The sequence below is a fragment of the Heteronotia binoei genome, chromosome 3 (genome assembly GCF_032191835.1).
Source record: "Heteronotia binoei isolate CCM8104 ecotype False Entrance Well chromosome 3, APGP_CSIRO_Hbin_v1, whole genome shotgun sequence".
NCBI lineage: Eukaryota > Metazoa > Chordata > Lepidosauria > Squamata > Gekkonidae > Heteronotia > Heteronotia binoei.
Genome location: NC_083225.1, coordinates 192,666,789 through 192,691,050, shown reverse-complemented (window position 1 = coordinate 192,691,050; position 24,262 = coordinate 192,666,789). Strand labels below are relative to the sequence as shown.

Genomic DNA, 24,262 nt, shown 5'->3' with positions numbered 1-24,262 from the left:
GGTTTCAGCCACAGCCCCACTCCTGCCAGCCAGAGGAAGGTCTCCAGCTCTTGGGGAGGGGAACTTGCCTTGGCGTGGCCGGGCTGCCAATCTCCCGGTGGGACCTGGAGATCCCCCGGAATCCCCCCCCCCAGGAAACCCGACTCGCGTTCCCACGCCGGGATGGGGGTCAAGCGAGGCGGTGGGTCCTGGAGGATGCCAGACTTCCCCCTCTCGTTCAGACGGGGGCGGCAGGGCCCGAGGTTCTCCCCCGCCACGCCGCCTGCTTTCCCGGGCGGGGCGGGGGACTTCTTCGCCCTCTGCACGCGCCCCGGAGCCCCACCAGAGCGCAGCAGCGCCAGGACGAGAGGCGGCCACCCCGGGGCGCGCTTGCGAGGGATTCCGCCGGGCAAGGGGCTCCCCCTCCCGCCGGCTCCCCGCGCCGCTCCCACTCACCTCTCTGCAGCAGCCGCCCCGGCGCCCCCCAGCTCCGCCGCTGCTCCACGCTCAGCGCCGCCGGGCCTTCCCGGCGGGGAGGGCGGGCCTGCCTTGCCTTGCCTTGCCCTGCCCGCCCTGCCCTGCCCAGCCCGCTCCTCCCCCGGCGTCGCCTTCTGGAGGCAGCCTGGCCCCAAGAGCTCCCGCCGCGGCCTGGAGGCCTCCCGGAATCCCAGCTGAGCTCCAGACCCGAGCAATCCGTCCTCCTGGAGAGAAGAGGGCTGCTCTGGAGCGGGGGGCGGAGGGCACTCTGCTGCAGGGGCGGCCAGACTCCCTTCATGTAAGAACCACATCGAATGCACGTCAAATGCGGAAGGAAGGAAGGAAGGAAGGAAGGAAGGAAGGAAGGAAGGAAGGAAGGAAGGAAGGAAGGAAGGAAGGAAGTAAATGGGAGGGAGGAAGGATGGAAATAGGGAGAGAGGGAGGGAAGGAAGGAAGGAAAGAAATGAGAGGAAGAAAGGATGGAAATAGGGAGGGAGGGAGAGAAGGAAGGAAAGAAATTGGAGAAAGGAAGGAAAGAAAGAAATGGGAGGAAGGAAGGATGGAAATAAGAAGAGAGGGAAGGAAGGAAGAAGGGGAAAGAAGAAAATAGGGAGGAAGGGGAAGGAAGGAAGGAAGGAAGGAAGGAAGGAAGGAAGGAAGGAAGGAAGGAAGGAAGGAAGGAAGGAAATAGGGAGGGAGGGAAGAAGGGAATGGGGAGGGAAGGAAGGAAGGAAGGGAGAAGGGGAAGGAAAGGAAGGAAGGAAGGAAAGAAAAGGGAGGAAGGAAATAGGGAGGGAAGGAAGGAAATAGGGAGGAAGGGAGGAAATAGGGAGGGAGGGAAGGAAGGAAGGAAGGAAATAGGGAGGAAGGGAGGGAAGGAAAGGAAGGAAGGAAAGAAATAGGAAGGAAGAGATGGAGGGAGAAAGGAAGGGGGGAGAAAGAAAGAAAGAAAGAAAGAAAGAGAAAGAAAGAAGGAAGGAAGGAAGGAAGGAAGGAAGGAAGGAAGGAAGGAGAGGGAGAGGAAAGGGAGGTGGTAAAAAAGCAACTTTAACTGTCTTGGCTCGGAGAAGTGGTTTAAAGAGAGAAATGCCTTCTCCAAGCTGGCCAATGGGTTGAAGGGAGCTTTGAGAGCCACACAATATGTGTGGAAGAGCCACGTGCGGCTCCCGAGCCACAGTTTGGCCACCCCCCTCCCCTCGTTGTCTAGGTGAAATGGAAGCCGCTTCCCAGGCACTGGCCGCAACCCTCCAGGGATTTCCCAGGGAAGAGTCGGCAGCCCTGACAGCAAAGGAGAAGTTCCCAAAATCCACGATCTGATAGAGGATTGCAAACTGCTACAGCCTCCTGCCTTAAGCAAGGAATATTGCGATCTGAGGGGTAGGAAAAAACAAAAAAAATGATAGAAAATAAGCTTTGTAGTAAACAAAAGGAAGAGTGTGATGGACAGGAAGACTCTTAAATAGCCACACTTGGTCGGGCTAGGAAGTTAAAACACAACTTTTAAATAATATGTCATCATCAAATGCATTCTAGCACATTAATTGTTGCTGAAACTATCCATGTTTAAACAACAACAAGCTTGCACATGCACTTGTGGGAATCATTTTCTATTTCTGTGGGTTTATTATATATAATAAAGGGACAATGAGGGATGGTGGCTGAGTGGCAGAGCATCTGCTTGGGAAGCAGAAGGTCCCAGGTTCAATCCCCGGCATCTCCAACTAAAAAGGGTCCAGGCAAGTAGGCATGAAGAACCTCAGCTGGAGAGCCATGAATGGGGCTGTGGCTCAGTGACAGAGCATCTGCTTGGTAAGCAGAAGGTCCCAGGTTCAATCCCCAGCATCTCCAACTAAAAAGGGTCCAGGCAAATAGGTGTGAAAAAACTTAGCTTGAGACCCAGGAGAGCCGCTGCCAGTCTGAGTAGACAAGACTGACTTTGATGTACCAAGGGTCTGATTCAGTAGAAGGCAGCTTCATATGTTCATATGTTCAAAAAGATTTCCTACTACCAATTTTGAGTAAAGCCTTGCTTTTAAAATATTTCATTCATTATTAAAGTAGGAGGGAGATCAGAGGGGTTTTTTCCATTGTTCCCCCCATATTTTCCAATTTTTCCACAGGAAGCATTAAAAAAGTCTTCAGCTTTCTTTCGTCCTATATATTTTGAGCGAAGAGAAGGGTTTTATAAAGCATTTCAGTTATTCCAAAAGAGAAAATAGTTTGCAGGAGCTACTCTGATGGTCTCCAACAGCTTGGTGTAGTGGTTAAGTGTGGGGACTCTTATCTGGGAGAACCAGGTTCGATTCCCCACTCCTCCACTTTCAGCTGCTGGAATGCCTTTGGGTCAGCCAGAGCTCTCTTATCTGGAAGAACCAGGTTTGATCCCCCACTCCTCCACTTGCAGCTGCTGGAATGGCCTTGGGTTAATCATAGCTCTCTTATCTGGGAGAACCGGGGTTGATTCCCCACTCCTCCACTTGCAGCTGCTGGAATGGCCTTGGGTCAGCCAGAGCTCTCTTATTTGGGAGAACTGGGTTTGATTCCCCACTCCTCCATTTGCAGCTGCTGGAATGGCCTTGGGTCAGCCAGAGCTCTCTTACCTGGGAGAACCGGGTTTGATCCCCCACTCCTCCACTTGCAGCTGCTGGAATGGCCTTGGGTTAATCATAGCTCTCTTATCTGGGAGAACCGGGTTCGATTCCCCACTCCTCCACCTGCAGCTGCTGGAATGTCCTTGGGTCAGCCAGAGCTCTCTTATCTGGGAGAACCGGGTTTGATTCCCCACTCCCCTACTTGCACCTGCTAGCATGGCCTTGGGTCAGCCATAGCTCTGGCAGAGGTTGTCCTTGAAAGGGCAGCTGCTGTGAGAGCCCTCTCTAGCTCCACCCACCTCACAGGGTGTCTGTTGTGGGGGAGGAAGGTAAAGGAGATTGTGAGCTGCTCTGAGACTCTTCGGAGTGGAGGGCGGGATATAAATCCAATATATTCTTCTTCTTCTTCTTCCCTCTTACGTAGCCAGTCCTCCAAGAACATACCTGGCCCCACTCACTGAGGCCCAACCCTCAAATCTCCCGGTACTTCCGAACCCAGAGTTGGCAACCCAGCTTGTAGGCTCGCACGAGCTGGTTTAGAGACAGCCAGGTGGGTGGCTACAGAAGAGGAACAGTGTGAGAAACTGCAGCGTGGATTGCAAAGAGACGCAGGACCCGGACAGGATGTCGTTGGTCATAAAACAGCACGCGGGAAGAAGGAGCCCACGTGGCCAAATAGAGACTGACCCTGATTTTGCAATATTTGGGCGGCGGCTTTTATCAGCACCTGCTGCAATAGCAACACAGGCGGAAGACGAAACCCTCGAGTAAATCATTCCTTGCCTCTCGCTGTTTGATCACACAGGTATTTGCGCACACCCACGCCCTGTCCGTGCTTCCTTGGCATGCGCAAGGACTGAAAAGTGCATTCCTCAGCATATCATATGCATCATGGGCCCTGCTTTTTTTCTGTAGCTCAGGGGTGTCACACCTGTGGCCTGGGGGCCGAATCAGGCCCCCAGAGAGCTCCTATCAGACCCCTGAGCAACTTCTTCCTTCTCCCCCTCTCTTGCTTCCTTCTGCCTCACGGCTTTCTTTGCAAGGCTTGCTCGGAGAGCCAGTTTGGTGTAGTGGTTAAGTGTGCGGACTCTTATCCGGGTTTGATTGCCCACTCCTCCACTTGCACCTGCTAGCATGGCCTTGGGTCAGCCATAGCTCTTACAGGAGTTGTCCTTGAAAGGGCAGCTGCTGGGAGAGCCACTTGCCTCAGCTCTGAAGGTGGCAGCACGGGGAGCAAGACTTGAAAGAAGGATCTCAGCTGGTAGGCTGGACAGTATAGGAGGAGACAGACCTTCAAGTCCCCCTGGCACAAGTCAATGAAGGTCTTAAAGGTAAGAACCAGCAGTCCGAATTGTGCCCAGAAAGAGACAGCCAGCCAGCGTAGAGAGGTGATAAAGTCCCTGTCTCCAGCCCCTGAGAAAAAACTTGGCTGCCGTATCCTGGGACAAATGAAATTTCTCAGCAGTTTTTGTCAAAGGCAGCCTCTAAACTGGAGAGCCAGTTTGGTGTAGTGGTTAAGTGTGCGGACTCTTAGCTGGGAGAGCCGGGTTTGATTCCCCACTCCTCCACTTGCACCTGCTAGAATGGCCTTGGGTCAGCCATAGCTCTGGCAGAGGTTGTCCTTGAAAGGGCAGCTGCTGTGAGAGCCCTCTCAGCCCCACCCACCTCATAGGGTGTTGGTTGTGGGGGAGGAAGGGAAAGGAGATTGTGAGCCGCTCTGAGACTCTTCGGAGGGGAGGGCGGGATATAAATCCAATATCTTCATCTACCTCACAGGGTGTCTGTTGTGGGGGAGGAAGGGAAAGGAGATTGTGAGCTGCTCTGAGACTCTTCGGAGTGGAGGGCGGGATATAAATCCAATATCTTCATCTACCTCACAGGGTGTCTGTTGTGGGGGAGGAAGGGAAAGGAGATTGTGAGCTGCTCTGAGACTCTTCGGAGTGGAGGGCGGGATATAAATCCAATATCTTCATCTACCTCACAGGGTGTCTGTTGTGGGGGAGGAAGGGAAAGGAGATTGTGAACCGCTCTGAGACTCTTCGGAGCAGAGGGCGGGATATAAATCCAATATCATCTTCTTCATCTTCTTCATTCACACAGGAGCTACAGAGCAAAGCTTGTGTTTTCTCCATTGGCTGAAGAGGACGGAGGGAGGGAGGGAGAGCTTGCTTTGTCAGACTCTCTCAATTGCACAGCAGAGCTACTGAGCCAAGCCTCTCTTCTATTGGCTGAGGCTCCTCCCCCTCCTGGTCCGCTGGGGAAGGAAGGAAAGAGCCAGAGCTTCCTTTGCTGAGTCCCCTGGATTACACGGGAGATATATAAAGAAAGCACCTTAAAAGGCCAACAAGTGCTAATGTTTTAAGCATGTTTTATTGTAATGTTTTTTTAAAAAAAAAATCTTTACTTGTGTTTGTCTGTGTCCTTTATAAAGTTTATATCTCTGCTACTTAATCTTAAATAGGAACACACATGGCCCAGCCTGACATGGCCTGGCCCAGCAAGATCTCATTTAGGTCAGATCCGGCCCTCATAACAAATGAGTTTGACGCCCATGCTCTAGCCACTGACTTTGTAAGGGGAGGGGTTGGAAGGAACGGCCATCTCCGCTGCAAACGTCCCAGAGGTATCCTCTTACATGTGGGGTCCCTCAGGGGGCGGTCCTCTCACCGATGTTATTTAACATCTGCCCAGATTGTCCGGAGATATGGGCTGGGTTGTCACCAGTATGCGGATGACACCCAGCTCGATCTATCTTCGCTGACAACGGAGGACCAGCTAGCAGCCGCTGCCAAATCCGCATTAAGAACATAAGAACATAAGAGAAGCCATGTTGGATCAGGCCAACGGCCCATCCAGTCCAACACTCTGTATTACACAGTGACCAATAATATATATATATATTATTATATATATAAACACACTGTGGCTAATAGCCACTGATGGACCTCTGCTCCATATTTTTATCTAACGCCCTCTTGAAGCTGGCTATGCCTGTAGCCGCCACCACCTCTTGTGGCAGTGAATTCCACATGTTAATTACCCTTTGGATGAAGAAGTACCTCCTTTTATCCGTTCTAACCTGACTGCTCAGCAATTTCATTGAATGCCCACGAGTTCTTGTATTGTGAGAAACGGAGAAAAGTACTTCTTTCTCTACCTTCTCCATCCCAGGCATAATCTTGTAAACCTCTCTCATGTCACCCCGCAGTCGACGTTTCTCCAAGCTAAAGAGTCCCAAGCGTTTCAACCATTCTTCTAGTTGCCCTTTTCTGCACTTTTTCCAATGCTATAATGTCCTTTTTGAGGTGCAGCGACCAGAACTGCACACAGTACTCCAAATGAGACCGCACATCGATTTATACAGGGGCATTATGATACTGGCTGAATTGTTTTCAATTCCCTTCCTAATAATACCATTCTACCATCTTAGGCGGATAAGGCAGTTGGTTCCATACCTGGAGCGCGATGACTGGGCAACAGTGATCCATGCAACGGTCGCCTCAAGAATAGACTTCTGTAACGCCCTCTACGTGGGGCTGCCCTTGACTCAACTTCAGAGGCTGGGACTGGTGCAAAACGCAGCAGCTAGGTTGTTAATGGGGCTACCTGTATGGGAGCACATTCAACCTGTGCTGAAAGCGTTACACTGGTTGCCTGTGGCGTTCCGGATTCGCTTCAAGGTGCTGGTTATAACCTTTAAAGCCCTATATGGCCTGGGACCTGTCTACCTTCAGGACCGCCTTTCGCCATACGTACCCCAGAGAGTGCTACGTTCAGGGTCTGAGCATTCTCAGTAATAGCCCCCACTTTGTGGAATGCCCTCAGTTCATAGGGACCTGCCACAGTTCATAGAATCATAGAATTGAAAGGGATCTCTAGGGTCATCTAGTCCAACCCCCTGCACAATGCAGGAAACTCACAAACACTCCCCCTAAATTCACAGGATCTTCAGTGCTGTCAGATGGCCCTCTAGCCTCTGTTGAAAAACCTCCAAGGAAGGAGAATCATAGAATCCCAGAGTTGGAAGAGACCTCCAGAGTCATCTAGTCCAACCCCCTGCACAATGCAGGAAACTCACAAACACTCCCTCTAAATTCACAGGATCTTCATTGCTGTCAGATGGCCATCTAGCCTCTGTTGAAAAACCTCCAAGGAAGGAGAGCCCACCACCTCCCGAGGAAGCCTGTTCCACTGAGGAATCGCTCTAACGGTCAGGAAGTTCTTCCTAATGTTGAGCCGGAAACTCTTTTGATTTAATTTCAACCCATTGGTTCTGGTCCTACCTTCCGAGGCCACAGAAAACAATTCCACACCATCCTCTATATCACTGTTTCCCATTTGCAGGGTCGGGACCCAGTACCGGGCCATGGAAGCCTCACTACCGGGTCACAAGAAAATCCAAAGCTAGCCCCGCTCCCAGCAAAGCATGACCTATGCTCTGCTTCCTTCCTTCCACCATCTCTCTGTTGTGCAGAGAAAAGCTAGCCTTGAAGACTGACACAGGCTGCAAAGCCTGAGCTCCATTTGGTTTCCTTCCTTACTCTGTCTCTGTGTTGTGCAGAAAAAAGCTAGCCTTGAAGACTGACACAGGCTGCAAAGCCTGAGCTCTGTTTGGCTTCCTTCTTTCCCCGGTCTCTGTGTTGTGCAGAGAGGAGCTGGGCTGCCTCTCCTTCGTTCTCCCCCTTTCCCAATGTTTGAGAGAAAAGCTGGCATCCACTGGCAGTTTAGATCCATGAAACGATCTTCAAGGTATGAGCTTTCATATGCCTTGCAGTATGTTCTTTTGGGGAGATTTCCCCGGGAGACCTGGGTGGCAAAGAGGGGTGTTTGTTTTTTTTCAGCTGGGAGGGGTGGAGAGTGGGCATTCCAGTAGCTATTTTTTTTACCAAACAACACCTGGGCAGAATGGTTGCTGGCTGGGGTAATCTGACGGTGAGTAAGGCTTTTCCCCCTTTGTCCCCCCTTCTTTCTTTTTCCATCTGGAGAGCCAGTTTGGTGTAGTGGTTAAGTGTGTGGACTCTTATCTGGGAGAACCGGGTTTGATTCCCCACTCCTCCACTTGCACCTGCTGGAATGGCCTTGGGTCAGCCATAGCTCTGGCAGAGGTTGTCCTTGAAAGGGCAGCTGCTGTGAGAGCCCTCTCCAGCCCCACCCACCTCACAGGGTGTTTGTTGTGGGGGAGGAAGGTAAAGGAGATTGTGAGCCGCTCTGAGACTCTTCGGAGTGGAGGGCGGGATATAAATCCAATATCTTCTTCTTCTTCTTCTGCAAGGAATGCTCCATCTGTATTCTTGGTGCTGGGGTGGGGAAGCAACAGCGGGAGGGCTTCTAGTGCCCTGGCCCCACTGGTGGACATTCTGGTGCTTTTTGCGCATTGTATGAGAGAATTTTGGACTGTATGGTCCACTGGTCTGATCCAACATGGCTTCTCTTATGCTCTTATGTTCTTTCTTTCCTTGTGTGTGTGTGTGTGTGTGTGTGTGTGTGTGTGTGTATATATATATATATGTATGTATGTATGTGTGTTTGCGTGTATATATACACACACACACCTATATTGGCCACTGTGTGACACAGAGTGTTGGACTGGATGGTCCACTGGTCTGATCCAACATGGCTTCTCTTATGTTCTTTCTTTCCATGTCTTTCTTTTCCTTTCCTTCCATTTCATTCTTTCTCTTTCTTTCTTTCTTTCTTTCTTTCTTTCTTTCTTTCTTTCTTTCTTTCTTTCTTTCTTTCCATTTTTTTTCCAATTTTAAATAAATTTATTAATATTAATATAACAATAACAATCCAACACATACAACTATTACAATATCTATAACTTTAGCCATCCCATTATGCTTACAATATTATGTAGAGAGACTTAATAGAATACAAAGTCTATATATTTTTCTGGCAGTTGACATGAAACATTTTGTTGTTCTTGTACAAACTTAAAGAAATGATACCATTTTTCCACAAACGTGTCATTGTCTTTTCCGTTTTCTAAAACTTCTGATTGCCGAATTGTGTTTGCTATCTTATCCATTGCTATTATGTCCCAGACCTTCAGGAACCATTGTCTTTTTGTAGGCATTACCTTTGACTTCCAGTGATGCGCTATTAAAATTTTAGCTACTAATATAAGGAGAGACGTCAAGTCTGCTTTATGACTTGGCATCTCTTCCCTTCTCCATAAATTTAATAGAATTGATTCTGGGGAGAAAGGAATCTGAAACTTTTCTGTTCATCACACTGTTGTTGCAGACATAGGAGCTCTGTCAATGAAAAAGTGGAACCTCCAGTTGTAGCCAGCTGACCTTTCTATGAGATTTCTGTGTGAGTGAGTGACATGAATGTCAGATGTTTGAGAGCCACAAGGAAGGAAGGAAGGAAGGAAGGAAGGAAGGAAGGAAGGAAGGAAGGAAGGAAGGAAGGAAGGAAGGAAATAAATGGGGGATGGAGGAGGGAGAAAGAGGTGGAAAGAAATAATTAGGCCACACCCCTCTTATGTAGCCAATCTTCCAAAAACTTACAGGGCTTTTCTTACAAGTCCTATTGTAAGCTCTTGGAGGATTGGTTGGTGGAATCAGTCCCTCACCTCCCCAGGCTCCATCCCCAAATCCCACATGATCAACAAGTTTGTGTGCCTCTGTGAGCCATGTCATGGGTGCCCTCCAATGTTTCCTTTCAGCTGCAGAGTCTTGTGAGCAAAAATTCTACTTTGTGAGCTCCTGGCATTAAAGTTGTGAGCTACTGCATCAATGAGCGTGCTCTGGGGTCATCCTTCCTGAGCGAAGGCAAAAATGTGTGAGCCGGAGGCTAAAAATCTGTGAGCTGGCTCACGCTAACTCAGCTTAGAGGGAACACTGGTCGGGGGCCATCCTTCCTGAGGCAAAACAAAAATGTGTGAGTTGGAGGCTAAAAATCTGTGAGGTAGCTCACGCTAACTGAGCTTAGAGGGAACACTGGTCGGGGGCCATCCTTCCTGAGGTAAAACAAAAATGTGTGAGCTGGAGGCTTAAAATCTGTGAGCTAGCTCACGCTAACTCAGCTTAGAGGGAACACTGGTCAGGGACCATTCTTCCTGAGGTAAAACAAAAATGTATGATCTGGAGGCTAAAAATCTGTGAGCTGGCTCACGCTAACTCAGCTTAGAGGGAACACTGGTTGAGGCCATCCTTCCTGAGGTAAAACAAAAATGTGTGAGCTGGAGGCTAAAAATCTGTGAGCTGGCTCACGCTAACTCAGCTTAGAGGGAACACTGGTTGAGGCCATCCTTCCTGAGGTAAAACAAAAATGTGTGAGCTGGAGGCTAAAAATCTGTGAGCTAGCTCACGCTAACTCAGCTTAGAGGGAACACTGGTCAGCGGCCATCCTTCCTGAGGTAAAACAAAAATGTGTGAGCTGGAGGCTAAAAATCTGTGAGCTGGCTCACGCTAACTCAGCTTAGAGGGAACACTGGTTGAGGCCATCCTTCCTGAGGTAAAACAAAAATGTGTGAGCTGGAGGCTAAAAATCTGTGAGCTAGCTCACGCTAACTCAGCTTAGAGGGAACACTGGTCAGAGGCCATCCTTCCTGAGGTAAAACAAAAATGTGTGAGCTGGAGGCTAAAAATCTGTGAGCTGGCTCACGCTAACTCAGCTTAGAGGGAACACTGGTTGAGGCCATCCTTCCTGAGGTAAAACAAAAATGTGTGAGCTGGAGGCTAAAAATCTGTGAGCTAGCTCACGCTAACTCAGCTTAGAGGGAACACTGGTCAGCGGCCATCCTTCCTGAGGTAAAACAAAAATGTGTGAGCTGGAGGCTAAAAATCTGTGAGCTGGCTCACACTAACTCAGCTTAGAGGGAACACTGGTTAGGGACCATCCTTCGTGAGGTAAAACAAAAATGTGTGAGCTGGAGGCTAAAAATCTGTGAGCTAGCTCACGCTAATTCAGCTTAGAGGGAACACTGGTCAGGGGCCATCCTTCCTGAGGTAAAACAAAAATGTGTGAGCTGGAGGCTAAAAATCTGTGAGCTGGCTCACGCTAACTCAGCTTAGAGGGAACACTGGTCAGGGGCCATCCTTCCTGAGGTAAAACAAAAATGTGTGAGCTGGAGGCTAAAAATCTGTGAGCTAGCTCACGCTAACTCAGCTTAGAGGGAACGCTGGTGCCCTCATCTCTCTCCAGGCCTCCTGGCCTTCCAGCACAAGGGGATCGAGCGGCGCATTGTGTCTTGTTCACGGTTCCAAGGAAGGAGAAGCGGAGGCAGCCCTGGAGTGTATGAACTCTCCTGAGGGAGGAAAGGTCAAAAGATGTCCGTTGGCGAAGGACTAGGCCCTGTACTGGGTGCAGAATGTTCTGGCTGTGGGCTGGACCTCACCCAGAGCCGCTCAGATTTCAATCTCTTGAAGTCATAAATTTCGGGCCATCCCAAGAGATAATATAGCCCTGTCAGTTTTCAGAAAGACAATGGAAGGCAGGGCAGCAAAGTATCGCTCTGACAGAAGACAGGTCTGAACAGTGGGGTATCAATGAAATAAATAATATTGGACACGCATGGGATTGGCTTCTGTGCAGACCTGCTTCCAAGGACTCCCGACATTTACCAAACACACATTACACAGGGCGTGCGGGAGTTTCCCATAGACGGTCTCAAGACGGTCTCCAGCCGAGCCTAGAAATCCCTTGCAGTGGTTACTCATCTGCGGAGAGGTGGGTTGGGCTGGAGGGAACCAGAGAAAAGCTGTTCAGGCTTCGGGGACATTGTGTTTCGTGTGCTATTTTCAGAACAATGCTCACGGTTTGTAGATTCCTTGTGGGGTTAAAAACTGTCAGGACAAATTATTCTCTTGCAATCTGTAAAGGCAAAGGTTAAGGTCGTCCCCTGTGCAAGCACCAGTCGTTTTCGACTCTGGGGTGACGTTGCTTTCGCAACGTTTTCACGGCAGATTTTTTTTTTTACGGGTTTGCCATTGCCTTCCCCGGTCATCTACGCTTTCCCCCCAGCAAGCTGGGGACTCATTTGACCGACCTCGGAAGGATGGAAGGCTGAGTCAACCTAGAGCTGGCTACCTGAACCCAGCTTCCGCCGGGATCGAACTCAGGTTGTGAGAAGAGAGCTCAAACTGCAGCACAGCAGCTTTACCACTCTGCACCCTGGGGCTCTTGCAATCTGTAAAACTGCCGCATAAATTACATACACATAGTTATTATTACTGCTGTTTTGCAGACAAGAGCTTATAGGCAAGAAAGTCTACAGGTGAGACAGTGGGGTATTCCTGGAGATTTGGGGGTGGATCCTGGGGAAGTCATGCTTTAGAGAGGAGAGGATATAATGCCCCAGAGTCCAGCCTACAAAGTAGCCAGTTTCTGTGGGGGAGCAGATCTCTGAAGTCTAGAGATAAATTGTAAATCCTGGAGACTGTCACGAGCCCTGATGAGGGGGAGCTGGAAGGGTTAACAGACCTGGAAGAGTTGCCAGCCAGCTCCTCAGCCAAACAACCAGCAGCTGGCCCATCAGTCACTCTCCCTACATTCAGTGTCAGTTATTGACAGTCCATCTCCTCCAAGCTATCCCCCTCTCCCATCTCAAGAGTTCGAAGCAGGCTCCAGAAAGAACTTTCAGAGCGAAGACACGAGGCGCGCTGAGGCTTCAGATCTCTCAGCCCTGAGTTCTAGCAGAGTCGCTGCCACTAGGCTTCCCAGTCCCCAGGTCCAAGCGGTTCCCCGGTTGGACCTGGGTTCCCCGGTTTTAGAGGCTCTCCACCCCCACCCCCAGCCAGCTGGCCAGCGGGGGGAAGCCCCGTCCCCACAGCCACCATGCAGATTTAGATCTTGGGCAGGTTTAGAAACCTGCAAACAGGTCCATTTCAAAATGCGTGCGTGCCTTTAAAGCTGAGCAGGAAGTACTTCATGGGAAGGGTCAGCAACGCAGTTCCTCGGTTTGTTTTGCTTTCCTTTCAGAGCAACTAAGAGAGAGAGTGTGTGTGTGAAAGAGAGAGCAGTGTAACCCCTATTCTTTTCAGACATCCTTGTGGAGGAACCAGACCCAGTAAGTGTGTGTGCGTGTGTGTGACAGAAAGAGCGTTGCCAATCCCCAGGTTTGGAGGCCCTCCCCCCTTTAGGGTCATCAGAAAGCTTTAGGGTCATCAGAAAACGGGGGGGGGGAGGTGTCTACTGGGCAATTATTCCCTATGGAGAACGATTCCCATAGGGAATAATGGGGAATTGATCCGTGGGTATCAGGGGCTCGGGGGGAGGCTGTTTTTTGAGGTAGAGGTACCAAAGTTTCAGCATAGCATCTAGTGCCTCTCCCCAAAACACACCCCAAGTTTCAAAACGATTGCAACAGGGGGTCCAATTTTGTGAGTCCCAAAAGAAGGCGCCCCTTATCCTTCATTCTTTCCTAGGGAAGGAAGGCATTTAAAAAGGTGTGCCGTCCCTTTAAATGTGAAGGTCAGAACTCCCTTCGGAGTTCAGTGATGCTTGTCACACCCTGGCACCTGGCTCCGCCCCCAATGTCTCCTGGCTCCACCCCCAAAGTCCCCAGATATTTCTTGAATTGGACTTGGCAACCATACCTGCCACCCAGGGAGCAGGCTGATGGAGGCTCCCATATAACTCCCACCCAGGAGCTGGTAACCTTGTGGAAGCAACAAGTCTATTCTCTGGCTTGCATCCACGCTCCTTCCTGATTCCAGACCCTGACCTGCTCGAATTCCTTGGCACCCTGTGTCAAGCAAGCAGGTTTCAAAGTAACCAGTCCTTGAGGTGAAACAAAGTATGGTTTATTGATAATCCACCTGCTTCTATTGAGCGAGGTATTGAAACTGATACAAAGTAACAGTGAAATGCATATTTTAAATGCATATTTGACCCTTTGGCTTTTGGACATTGACTTCTGATTTCGGTTTGCGATTTTGCTTTGGTGTCTTGCCTGCGCCCTGAGAACGCGACAGAGACCGGCAGCCCCCCCCCCCCCCCGAGCAAAATTTGAACCAGGGACCCTTGGGGGGGGCGGGGGGGCGGTTCTCCCCCACTGTTCTGGAAATTTGGGACAGAATTTGGTTTTAACTCTCTCTCTCTCTCTCTCTCTCTCGGCTTGGCTTCGCGAACGAAGATTTAAGAAGGGTGCAATAGTCCACGTTTGCTGCAGGCTCGCTGGTGGCTGACAAGACCAATGTGGGACAGGCAGGTCCGGCCACAGCGGCTGCAGGGAAAAGTCTGATTTAGGGTTGGTCCTGTAGCAGTGCGATTCTTCCTCAATCTCCTTTTGTCCTCAAGACCAGCTATGCGTGCGTTCTCAAAGGAAGAGACAGCCTGGTGGATGGTGTGCCTCCATGCTTTGCGATCTGAGGCTAGGTCAGACCACTGGTGATGGTTGATGTGACAGGTGCTAAGGGATTTCTTCAAGGAGTCCTTGTACCTCTTCTTTGGTGCCCCTCTATTTCGATGGCCGGTGGAGAGTTCGCCATACAGGGCAATCTTGGGAAGGCGGTGGTTTTCCATCCTAGAAATATGCCCTGCCCAGCGCAGCTGCGTCTTCAACAGCAGTGCCTCGATGCTGGTAACCTCCGCCCGCTTGAGGACTTCAGTGTTGGTCACAAAGTCACTCCAGTGGATGTTGAGGATGGTGCGAAGGCAGCGCTGATGAAAGCGCTCAAGGAGTCGCAGGTGATGACGGTATAAAACCCACGATTCGGAGCCGTAGATGAGGGTTGTCATCACAACCGCTTTGTAAACATTGATCTTTGTGCCTTTTTTCAGATGCTTGTTGCTCCACACTCTTTTGTGCAGTCGGCCAAATGCACGGTTTGCCTTTGCCAGCCTGTTGTCAATCTCCTTGTTGATCTTGGCATCTGAGGAGATGATGCACCCCAGGTAGCTGAACTGCTGGACTGTCTTCAGAACTGATTCACCCACAGTGATGCAGGGAGGGTGATAATCTTCCTGGGGTGCAGGCTGGTGGAGAACTTCTGTCTTCTTCAGACTAACTTCTAGGCCGAATAGCTTGGCAGCCTCTGCAAAGCAGGACGTCATATGCTGCAGAGCTGATACCGAGTGGGAGACGAGTGCAGCATCATCAGCAAACAGTAGCTCTCGGATGAGTTTTTCCATTGTCTTGGAGTGTGCCTTTAGTCGCCTCAGGTTGAACAGGCTGCCATCGGTGCGATAGCGGATGTAGACACCATCGTCCTCATCTAGATCTACTGCGGCTCTTTGAAGCATCATGCTAAAGATCGTAAAGAGAGTTGGCGCGAGAACGCAGCCTTGCTTTACACCTGTGCCTATTGGGAAGGGCTCCGAGAGGTCGTTGCAGTGTCTGACTTGGCCTCGCTGGTCTTCGTGTAGCTGGATGATCATGCTGAGGAACCTTGGGGGACATCCTAAACGTTCCAAGATTTGCCACAGGCCTTTCCTGCTAACGGTATTGAAAGCTTTGGTAAGGTCGACAAAAGTCACATACAGAGCCTTGTTCTGTTCCCTGCATTTCTCTTGGAGCTGCCTGAGAACAAATACCATGTCGGTGGTGCTCCTGTTAGCTCTGAAGCCGCACTGGCTCTCTGGGAGGAGTTCTTCTGCAATGGTGGGCACCAGTCTGTTCAGGAGTATTCTGGCAAGGATTTTGCCTGCGATGGAGAGCAGGGTTATCCCCCGGTAGTTGGAGCAGTCTGACTTTTCCCCTTTGTTCTTGTATAGGGTGATGATGATTGCATCGCGAAAGTCCTGTGGTAATTTGCCTTGTTCCCAGCAGGTGACAAGTACTTTGTGAAGTGAGCTATGTAGTACTGTGCCCCCATGCTTCCAGATCTCTGGTGGAATTCCATCAACTCCCGCTGCCTTGCCACTTTTCAGTTGCTTGATGGTATTTTTTTTACTGTTTCAATTTTTTCTTCCACAGTGGTTACGGCTCTTCAATTATTTTATATCCAGGATGTCAATTGTATGTAACTTAAGCGGTGGTATTCTGCTGTTGTGCGACACCTAGGACCTTCGTTTGGAACTAGGCTATAAGACCACTGCGTTGGATTCAATTATTTCATAATATAATTAATATTAGAATATTGTTTGCCTACGTATCGGGTTTCTCACAAACTGTTTTAAACTGTCACTCCCATTTATTATTCTTTGTATTTCTCCCATGGGATCCAGGGAACTGGGCAAAGGAAGCTCTGGCTCTTTCCTTCCTTCCCGGGGGGGGGGGGGGGGACAAAAGGGGGAGGAGCCTCAGCCAATAGAAGGAAGTTTGGCTCAGTAGCTGTGCTGTGTGATTGTGATAACCTGGCAACGCAAGCTCTTCCGTCGCCCTCCTCCTCCCCAAGGGAGAAGCCTCAGCCAATGGAGAAAATAGAGGGGTCACTCTGTAGCTCCTGTGCGATTGAGCAAGCCTGGCAAAGCAAGCTGTGATGCAGAAGGCAGCAAGAGAGAGGGAGAAGGGAGCAGATGACGGCCAGTTGCTCAGGGGCTTGATAGGAGCCCTCCGAGGGCCTGATTCAGCCCCGAGGCCAGATGTTTGACACCCTTGGTACAGATAGTAGGATGGAAAGACATCTGCTTGCCTCAACCAAAAGCCGGGCAGAATAGCTCCGTTTTCAAAAACCCGCACAGCCAATCAAATGTCTGATGGCCAAACAGGAGCCTTCCTGGCCAAAACCTCAACTGACCCCACCCCCGATCCAGAAAGACTTGGCAGGAGAGGCACCGTCAGTCACTGGGGAGTCCGTGGGCACAGCACTGGGAATTCCTGTTCTAGAACACCCCGTGTTCCCCTTTGGGCTGCATGCACACTGTAAGAAGAGACGCCCAGTCTTGGGTCAGCCATAGCTCTCTTATCTGGGAGAACCGAGTTTGATTCCCCACTCCTCCACTTGCAGCTGCTGGAATGGCCTTGGGTCAGCCATAGCTCTCTTATCTGGGAGAACGGGGTTTGATTCCCCACTCCTCCACTTGCAGCTGCTGGAATGGCCTTGGGTCAGCCACAGCTCTCTTATCTGGGAGAACCAGGTTTGATTCCCCACTCCTCCACTTGCAGCTGCTGGAATGGCCTTGGGTCAGCCATAGCTCTCTTATCTGGGAGAACCGGGTTTGATTCCCCACTCCTCCGCTTGCAGCTGCTGGAATGGCCTTGGGTCAGCCAGAGCTCTCTTATCTGGGAGAACCGGGTTTGATTCCCCACTCCTCCGCTTGCAGCTGCTGGAATGGCCTTGGGTCAGCCAGAGCTCTTATCTGGGAGAACCGGGTTTGACTTTCCACTCCTCCACTTGCACCTGCTGGAATGGCCTTGGGTCAGCCAGAGCTCTCTTATCTGGGAGAACCGGGTTTGATTCCCCACTCCTCCACTTGCACCTGCTGGAATGGCCTTGGGTCAGCCAGAGCTCTCTATCTGGGAGAACCGGATGTGATTCCCCACTCCTCCAGTTGCAGCTGCTGGAATGGCCTTGGGTCAGCCAGAGCTCTCGTAGGAGTTGTCCTTGAAAGGGCAGCTGCTGTAAGAGCTCTCTCAGCCCCACCCACCTCACAGGGTGTCTGTTGTGGGGGGAGAAGATATAGGAGATTGTAAACCGCTCTGAGCCTCCGAGTTCAGAGAGAAGGGCAGGATATAAATCTGCCGTCTTCTTCTTCTTCTCCACCCCCAAATCTCTAGCTATTTCCAAACCTGGACCCCAAAAGCAATCTCCAAAAGATTTCTCTTTCCTCATTGTTTCCCCCCACCTCCCAATATTCAGGTCACACAAAGGGAGCGGTGTTTGAATGCAATTTATATTTAAAGGTGCACAGACTCATTTTTACACATATTAAACATGAAAAAATAAGTGTCTTTTCATCCATAGTCCACCTCTGGTCTTCAGCAGTTAGGCAAGGATACCTGGGAACTGTAGTTTTATTGAAGGAACTCAGTATTTTCTGTCCCTTAAACTTCCGTCTCCACAGAGTTCCCAGGATGCAAGTGGGCCCAATGTTCTGACACAGAAAAATGTACCCTCCTACATAATGCATACGTTGCCTTTAAGTTTTTGTGTCTTCTGTAGAAAAAAGCAGTTTGAGCACTGTCATAAGGCCAGTTTTTTTCCTCTGAAATGTGGCCTGTTGAAATCTTTTCTAGCTTCAAGGCACTTCGCAGTCCGTTAAAGTGCAGTTAAACTCCTCTTGAAAAGCATCCAAGAAAGGCCCGGTGGCTTCTTCCACGGAGACATGTCTTCCGAGCTCTTGGCTTAGCGAGGTGACCCCCGTGCCTTCCAGCCCGCAGGGGACGATGTGGTCAAACCACGACAAATCGGTGCAGCAGTTCAGAGCCAGTCCGTGTGATGTTATGTGCTGCCCACAGTGGACACCTGGAGAGCAAGTTACAAGAGACATGTTACAGTTTGGTTTAGTGGTTAAGAACGTAAGAACATAAGAGAAGCCATGTTAGATCAGGCCAATGGCCCATCCAGTCCAACACTCTGTATCACACAGTGGCCAAAAATTTATTTATATATATATATATATATACACACACACACACATTGTGGCTAATAGCCACTGATGGACCTCTGCTCCATATTTTTATCTAAACCCTTCTTGAAGGTGGCTATGCTTGTGGCCACCACCACCTCCTGTGGCAGTGAATTCCACATGATAAGAACGTAAGTGTGGGGACTCTCATCTGGGAGAACCGGGTTTGATTCCCCGCTCCTCCGCTTGCAGCTGCTGGAATGGCCTTGGATCAGCCAGAGCTCTCACAGAGCTGTCCTTGAAAGGGCAGCTTCTGTCAGAGCTCTCTCAGCCCCACCCACCTCACAGGGTGTCTGTTGTGGGCGGGGGGGGGAGGTAAAGGAGATTGTGACCACTCTGAGACTCCGAGATTCAGAGTATAGGGCAGGATAAAAATCCAATATCTTCTTCTTCTACAATGGCTCTCCCAGAATTTGGGAGATCCTGGTTGCAATCTCCATTCATGCCAGGAAAGCTTGCTGGGAGACCCTGGGTCACTCACATGCTCTCAAGACTAATTTACCCAATGAGCAACATGCATACTGGATGGGGTATACACTTATAGGTAGTAGTGTGTGTGAACAAGACCTTGGCGTATGGGGGGACAGTAAGTTAAAGATGAGCAGCCAGTATGATGCAGTGACAAGAAAGGCTAATGCCGTCTTGGGGGTGTATCAACAGAGGCACAAGAAGCGAGATACCCTTGTCTTGCTGTGCACTGCATTGGTCAGGCCACACGTGGAATATTGTGTGCACAGCCCGAGCCTATTGAAATCACTCAGACTGCAGTAATTCTGCAGTCTGATCCTCTGCAGAGTCAGTGGGTGTGCTCACGCTACACTAAATAATGCATGTATTAGCAACCGGATTTTTGCTCTTTTTACGCAGTAAAAATCCAGTTGCAATTAGTATAGTGTGAACGCAGCCAGTGACTGCAGCCCCAGCCCGTTCATTTCAGGCCTTTGCTTCGGCATGAATACTTTCGTTTCAGACTACTGTTATCCTAATCCTAGTACGTTGCGTATCAGATTCTCACTGAAGGTTGCCAACCTCCAGGTGGGGCCTGGAGTTCACCCGGCACTGCATCTGCTCTCTAGACTACAAGGATCTGGAGAAAAACGACAGCTTCAGAGATAACACAGCTTTTAGGTGAAATCCTTTCCCAAAATTCCACCCTCCAAAAGGTCCCTTCCCAAATCTCCAGGAATTCCCCAGGCTGGAGTTGGCAGGGACCCTAGAGTCTGTGGAGCAACTCCTGTGTCTGGTTCCCAACGGGCCTACTCCAGAGTAAAGGCCAAGTTCCCTGTGGGCCTACTCCAGAGTAATGGCCGAGGCTTCCTGCGCCTGGTTCTTAGTGGGCCTACTTGAGAGTAGAGGCCAAGGCCTCTACAGCCTGCAGCAGGACCCTCGTGCCTGGTTCCCAACGGGCCTACTTCTGAGTAAAGGCCGAGGCCTCCCGTGCCTGGTTCTCAGGGGGCCTACTCAAGAGTAGAGGCCTAGGCCCCTAGAGCCTGCAGCAGGGCTCTTGGGCCTGGTTCCTAATGGGCCTCCTCTGAAGTAAAGGCCGAGGCCTGTAGGGCCTGCAGAGCACCTGTGCCTGGTTCTCAAAGGTCCTACTTCTGAGTAAAGGCCGAGGCTTCCCGTGCCTGGTTCCCAGTGGGCCTACTCCAGAGTAAAGGCCGAGTTCCCAGTGGGCCTACTCCAGAGTTCCCAGTGGGCCTACTCCAGAGTAAAGGCCGAGCACTCCCGTGCCTGGTTCCCAAAGGCCCTACTTCTGAGTAAAGGCCGAGGCCTCCCGTGCCTGGTTCCCAATGAGCCGACTCCAGAGTAAAGGCCGAGTTACCAATGGGTCTAATCCAGAGTAAAGGCCGAGTTCCCAGTGGGCCTACTCGGGAGTAAAGGCTGAGTTCCCAGTAAAGGAACTGCGGAATTGCGTGCCTGGTTCTCTAGGGGCTTACTCCAGAGTAAAGGCTGAGTTCCCAGTGGGTCTACTGCAGAGTAAAGGCCGAGTTCCCAGTAGGCCTACTCAGGAGTAAAGGCCGAGTTCCCAGTAAAGGAACTGCGGAATTGCGTGCCTGGTTCTCTAGGGGCTTACTGCAGAGTAAAGGCCGAGTTCCCAGTGGGTCTACTGCAGAGTAAAGGCCGAGTTCCCAGTGGGCCTACTCGGGAGTAAAGGCCGAGTTCCCAGTGGGCCTACTCCAGAGTAAAGGCCGAGTTCCCAATGGGTCTACTGCAGAGTAAAGGCCGAGTTCCCAGTGGGCCTACTCGGGAGTAAAGGCCGAGTTCCCAGTGGGCCTACTCGGGAGTAAAGGCCGAGTTCCCAGTGGGCCTACTCCAGAGTAAAGGCCGAGTTCCCAATGGGTCTACTCCAGAGTAAAGGCCGAGTTCCCAGTGGGCCTACTCGGGAGTAAAGGCCGAGTTCCCAGTGGGCCTACTCCAGAGTAAAGGCCGAGTTCCCAATGGGTCTACTCCAGAGTAAAGGCCGAGTTCCCAGTGGGCCTACTCGGGAGTAAAGGTCGAGTTCCCAGTGGGCCTACTCGGGAGTAAAGGCCGACTTCCCAATGGGTCTACTCCGGAATAATGGCCGAGTTCCCAGTAAAGGAACTGCGAAATCGCGTGCCTTGTTCCCAGTGGGCCTCCTCGAGAGTCGAGGCCGAGGCCTACAGGGCCTGCAGAGCGCGGCCTGCAGGGAGCTCACCGATGGCGCAGAGCTTGCTGTCGCCGAGCCAGAGGCCGGTGTGGGGCGGGGGGCGGGCGCGGGCTTGCGGGAGGCCGAGGGCGGCGGCGGCGGTGCGGGCGAGGCGGGCGAGGGCGGCCACGTAGGCGCGCAGGGGCAGGGGCGCGGGCGCCAGGCGGCGGAGGTCGAGCACCGGGTAGGCCACCAGCTGGCCGGGCCCGTGGAAGGTGAGCAGCCCGCCGCGCCGCACGCGCTCCAGGGCCGCCCCCGTGGCCCGCAGCCGCCGCGCCTCCTCGCCGCCCTCCGCCAGCCCCGGCCGCAGCCCCGCCGAGAACACCGGGCCCGCCGGCTCCCACACCACCAGCCGCCCCGCCAGCCCCGCCGGCCCCTCGGCCCGCTGCAGCCCCACGCAGCGCCCCTGCGCCCCCAGCGACGCCGCCCAGCGCGCCCGCCCCAGCCGCACCAGCCCCACCGCCCGCGCACACGCCGCCATCCCGCACCGCCCAGGGAGGCGCCAAGTCTGGGGACGTTGGGGGCGGGGCCAGGAGACTTTGGGGCGGGGCTACGAGACTTTGGGGTGGAGCCAGGAGATTTCGGGGGTGGGGCCAGGAGACATTGGGGGTGGGGCCAGGAGACTTTGGGGTGGAGACAGGAGACATTGGGTGGAGACAGGACTTTGGGGTGGGGTCAGGAGATTTCGGGGGTGGGGCCAGGAGACATTGGGTGGGGCCAGGCCATTGGGGTGGGGCCAGGAGACTTTGGGGGGTGGGGCCAGGAGACATTGGGGGTGGGGCCAGGAGACTTTGGGGTGGAGACAGGAGACATTGGGTGGAGACAGGACTTTGGGGTGGGGTCAGGAGACTTTGGGGGTGTAGCCAGCAGATTTCGGGGGTGGGGGGCTAGGAGACTTTGGGGTGGGGCTAGGAGACTTTGGGGTGGGGCCAGGAGACTTTGGGGGTGGAGCCAGGAGACTTGGGAGGTGGAGCCGGGAGACATTAGGGGCGGAGCCAAGATCAAGCCTGTGACAAGCATCATTGAACTCCAAAGGGAGTTCTGGCCATCACATTTAAAGGGACCGCACACCTTTTCAATGCCTTCCTTCCATAGGAAATCATGAAGGATGGGGCACCTTCTTTTGGGGCTCATAGAATTGGACCCCCTGAGCCAATCTTTTTGAAACTCGGGGGGTATTTTGGGGAGAGGCACTAGATGCTGTGCTGAAAATTTGGTGCCTCTACCCCAAAAAACAGCCCCCCCCCCAGAGCCCCAGATACCCGCGGATCAATTCTCCATGATTTTCTATGGGAATAAATCTCCATAGGGAATAATAGAGTTCCCAGCAGACCTTTCCCTCCCCTCCCCCCACTTTCTGACGACCTTGAAGCAGGGGGAGGGCCTCCAAACCGGGGGACCCCCTGCCCCCACCTGGGGATTGGCAACCCTATGAGGGATCGGGGCCAGCCTCGTTAGGGTTGCCAATCCCCAGGTAGGGGCAGGGGATCCCCTGGTCTGGAGCCCCCCCCCAGAGTCATCATGAAGAGGGAAATGATTCCCATAGGGAATAATGGGGAATTGATCCGCGGGTATCGGGGGCTCTGGGAGGCTGCCTTTTGAGGTAGAGGCACCATATTGCAGCATAGCATCCAATGCCTCTTCTCATCCTCCCCCTCCAAGTTTCAAAAAGATTGGACCAGGGGATCCGATTCTGTCAGCCCCCAAAGAAGGTGCCCCTATCCTTCATTATTTCCTAGGGAAGGAAGGCATTTTAAAAGGTGTGCTGCCCCTTTAAATGTGATGGCCGGAACTCCCTTGGGAGTTCAATGATGCTTGTCACAACCTTGCTGCTGGCTCCAACCTCAAAAGTCCCCAGACATTTCTTGAATTGGACTTAGCAACCCTAAGACCGATTCCCATAGGGGATAATGGAGAATTGATCTGTGGGTATCTGGGGCTCTGGGGGGATGATTTTTGAGGTAGTGGTGCTACATTTTCAGTATAACATCCAGTGCCTCTCCCCAAAATACTCCCCAAGTTTCAAAACGATTGGACCTGGGGGTCCGATTCTATGAGCCCCAAAAGAAGGTGCCCCTGTCCTTCATTATTTCCTATGGAAGGAAGGCATTTAAAAAGGTGTGCTGTCCCATTAAATGTGATGGCCAGAACTCCCTTGGAGTTCAGTTATGCTTGTCACACCCTGGCTTCTGGCTCCGCCCCAATGTCTCCTGGCTCCACCCCCAAAGTCCCCAGACTTTTGGCAACCCTAAGACCGATTCCCATAGGGGATAATGGAGAATTGATCTGTGGGTATCTGGGGTTCTAGGGGGATGTTTTTTGGGGTAGAGGCACCAAATTTTCAGCATAGCATCCGTTGCCTCTCCTCAAAACACCCTCCGAATTTCAAAAGGATTGGACCAGGGGGTCCAATTCTATGAGCCCCCCAAAGAAGGTGCCCCTATCCTTCACTATTTGCAATGGAGGGAAGGCATTTCAAAAGTGTGATGGCCAATACCCCCTTTGGAGTTCAATTATGCTTCTCACAACCTTGCTCCTGGCTCCACCCCCAAAATCTCCTGGCTCCACCCCAATGTCTCCTGGCTCCACCCTCAAAGTCCCCAGATATTTCTTGAATTGGACTTGGCAACCCTAAATCAGAGTTACTCTAAGTAAAAAGGTGGGGCTGGGAGGAGCAGAGGGGGCTTCTGGTGCCCAGAGGGAAGGGGCAGTGGGGGGAACCCCCCGATCGGGGCCTGGGCAAAGTGGGTGGCTTGACTCTGGTATTCTTCAGAAGGGGTGGTCAAACTTGCTTTAACGTAAGAGCCACATAGAATAAACGTCAGAGGTTTGTGAGCCACAAGACGTGGACGTCAGATGTTTGAGAGCTGCAAGACAAGGCAGGAAGGCAAATAGAGGGGGGAGGGAGAGGTTGAAAGAAAAGCAACTTTAAATGCATTCTCCAATGAATTCGGAAAAGTCATTGAAAGAGAGAAATGCCTTCTCCAAGCCAGCTGATGGAGCAGTGGGGGACACCCACTATTCTACACCAAAGCCCTGATTTAACACAATGCCGGTAGACCAAAGAGCCCCAGTAGTGCGC

The 24,262-nt window shown here is 51.7% G+C and overlaps 1 protein-coding gene across 1 annotated transcript; it reads right to left on the bottom strand.

Annotated features, from left to right (window-relative positions):
- Positions 1-17,759: 17,759 nt before the first annotated feature.
- LIPT2 (lipoyl(octanoyl) transferase 2) lies at positions 17,760-21,661 on the bottom strand. The gene is made up of 2 exons (XM_060235357.1): positions 21,190-21,661; positions 17,760-18,349 (listed from the first exon to the last, which is right to left on the bottom strand). Exons 1-2 carry the CDS (start codon positions 21,659-21,661, stop codon positions 18,123-18,125), a joined length of 699 nt encoding a protein of 232 aa, XP_060091340.1. The 3' UTR covers positions 17,760-18,122.
- Between the last annotated feature and the right edge of the window lie 2,601 nt (positions 21,662-24,262).

Excerpts from the sequence above, each read along its gene's own strand:
- LIPT2 (XM_060235357.1), bottom strand. The coding sequence starts at position 21,661 with ATGGCGGCGTGTGCGCGGGCGGTGGGGCTGGTGCGGCTGGGGCGGGCG. Across the intron at positions 18,350-21,189 it reads CAGCAAGCTCTGCGCCATCG|GTGTCCACTGTGGGCAGCAC; the intron begins GTGAGCTCCCTG and ends CTTGCTCTCCAG.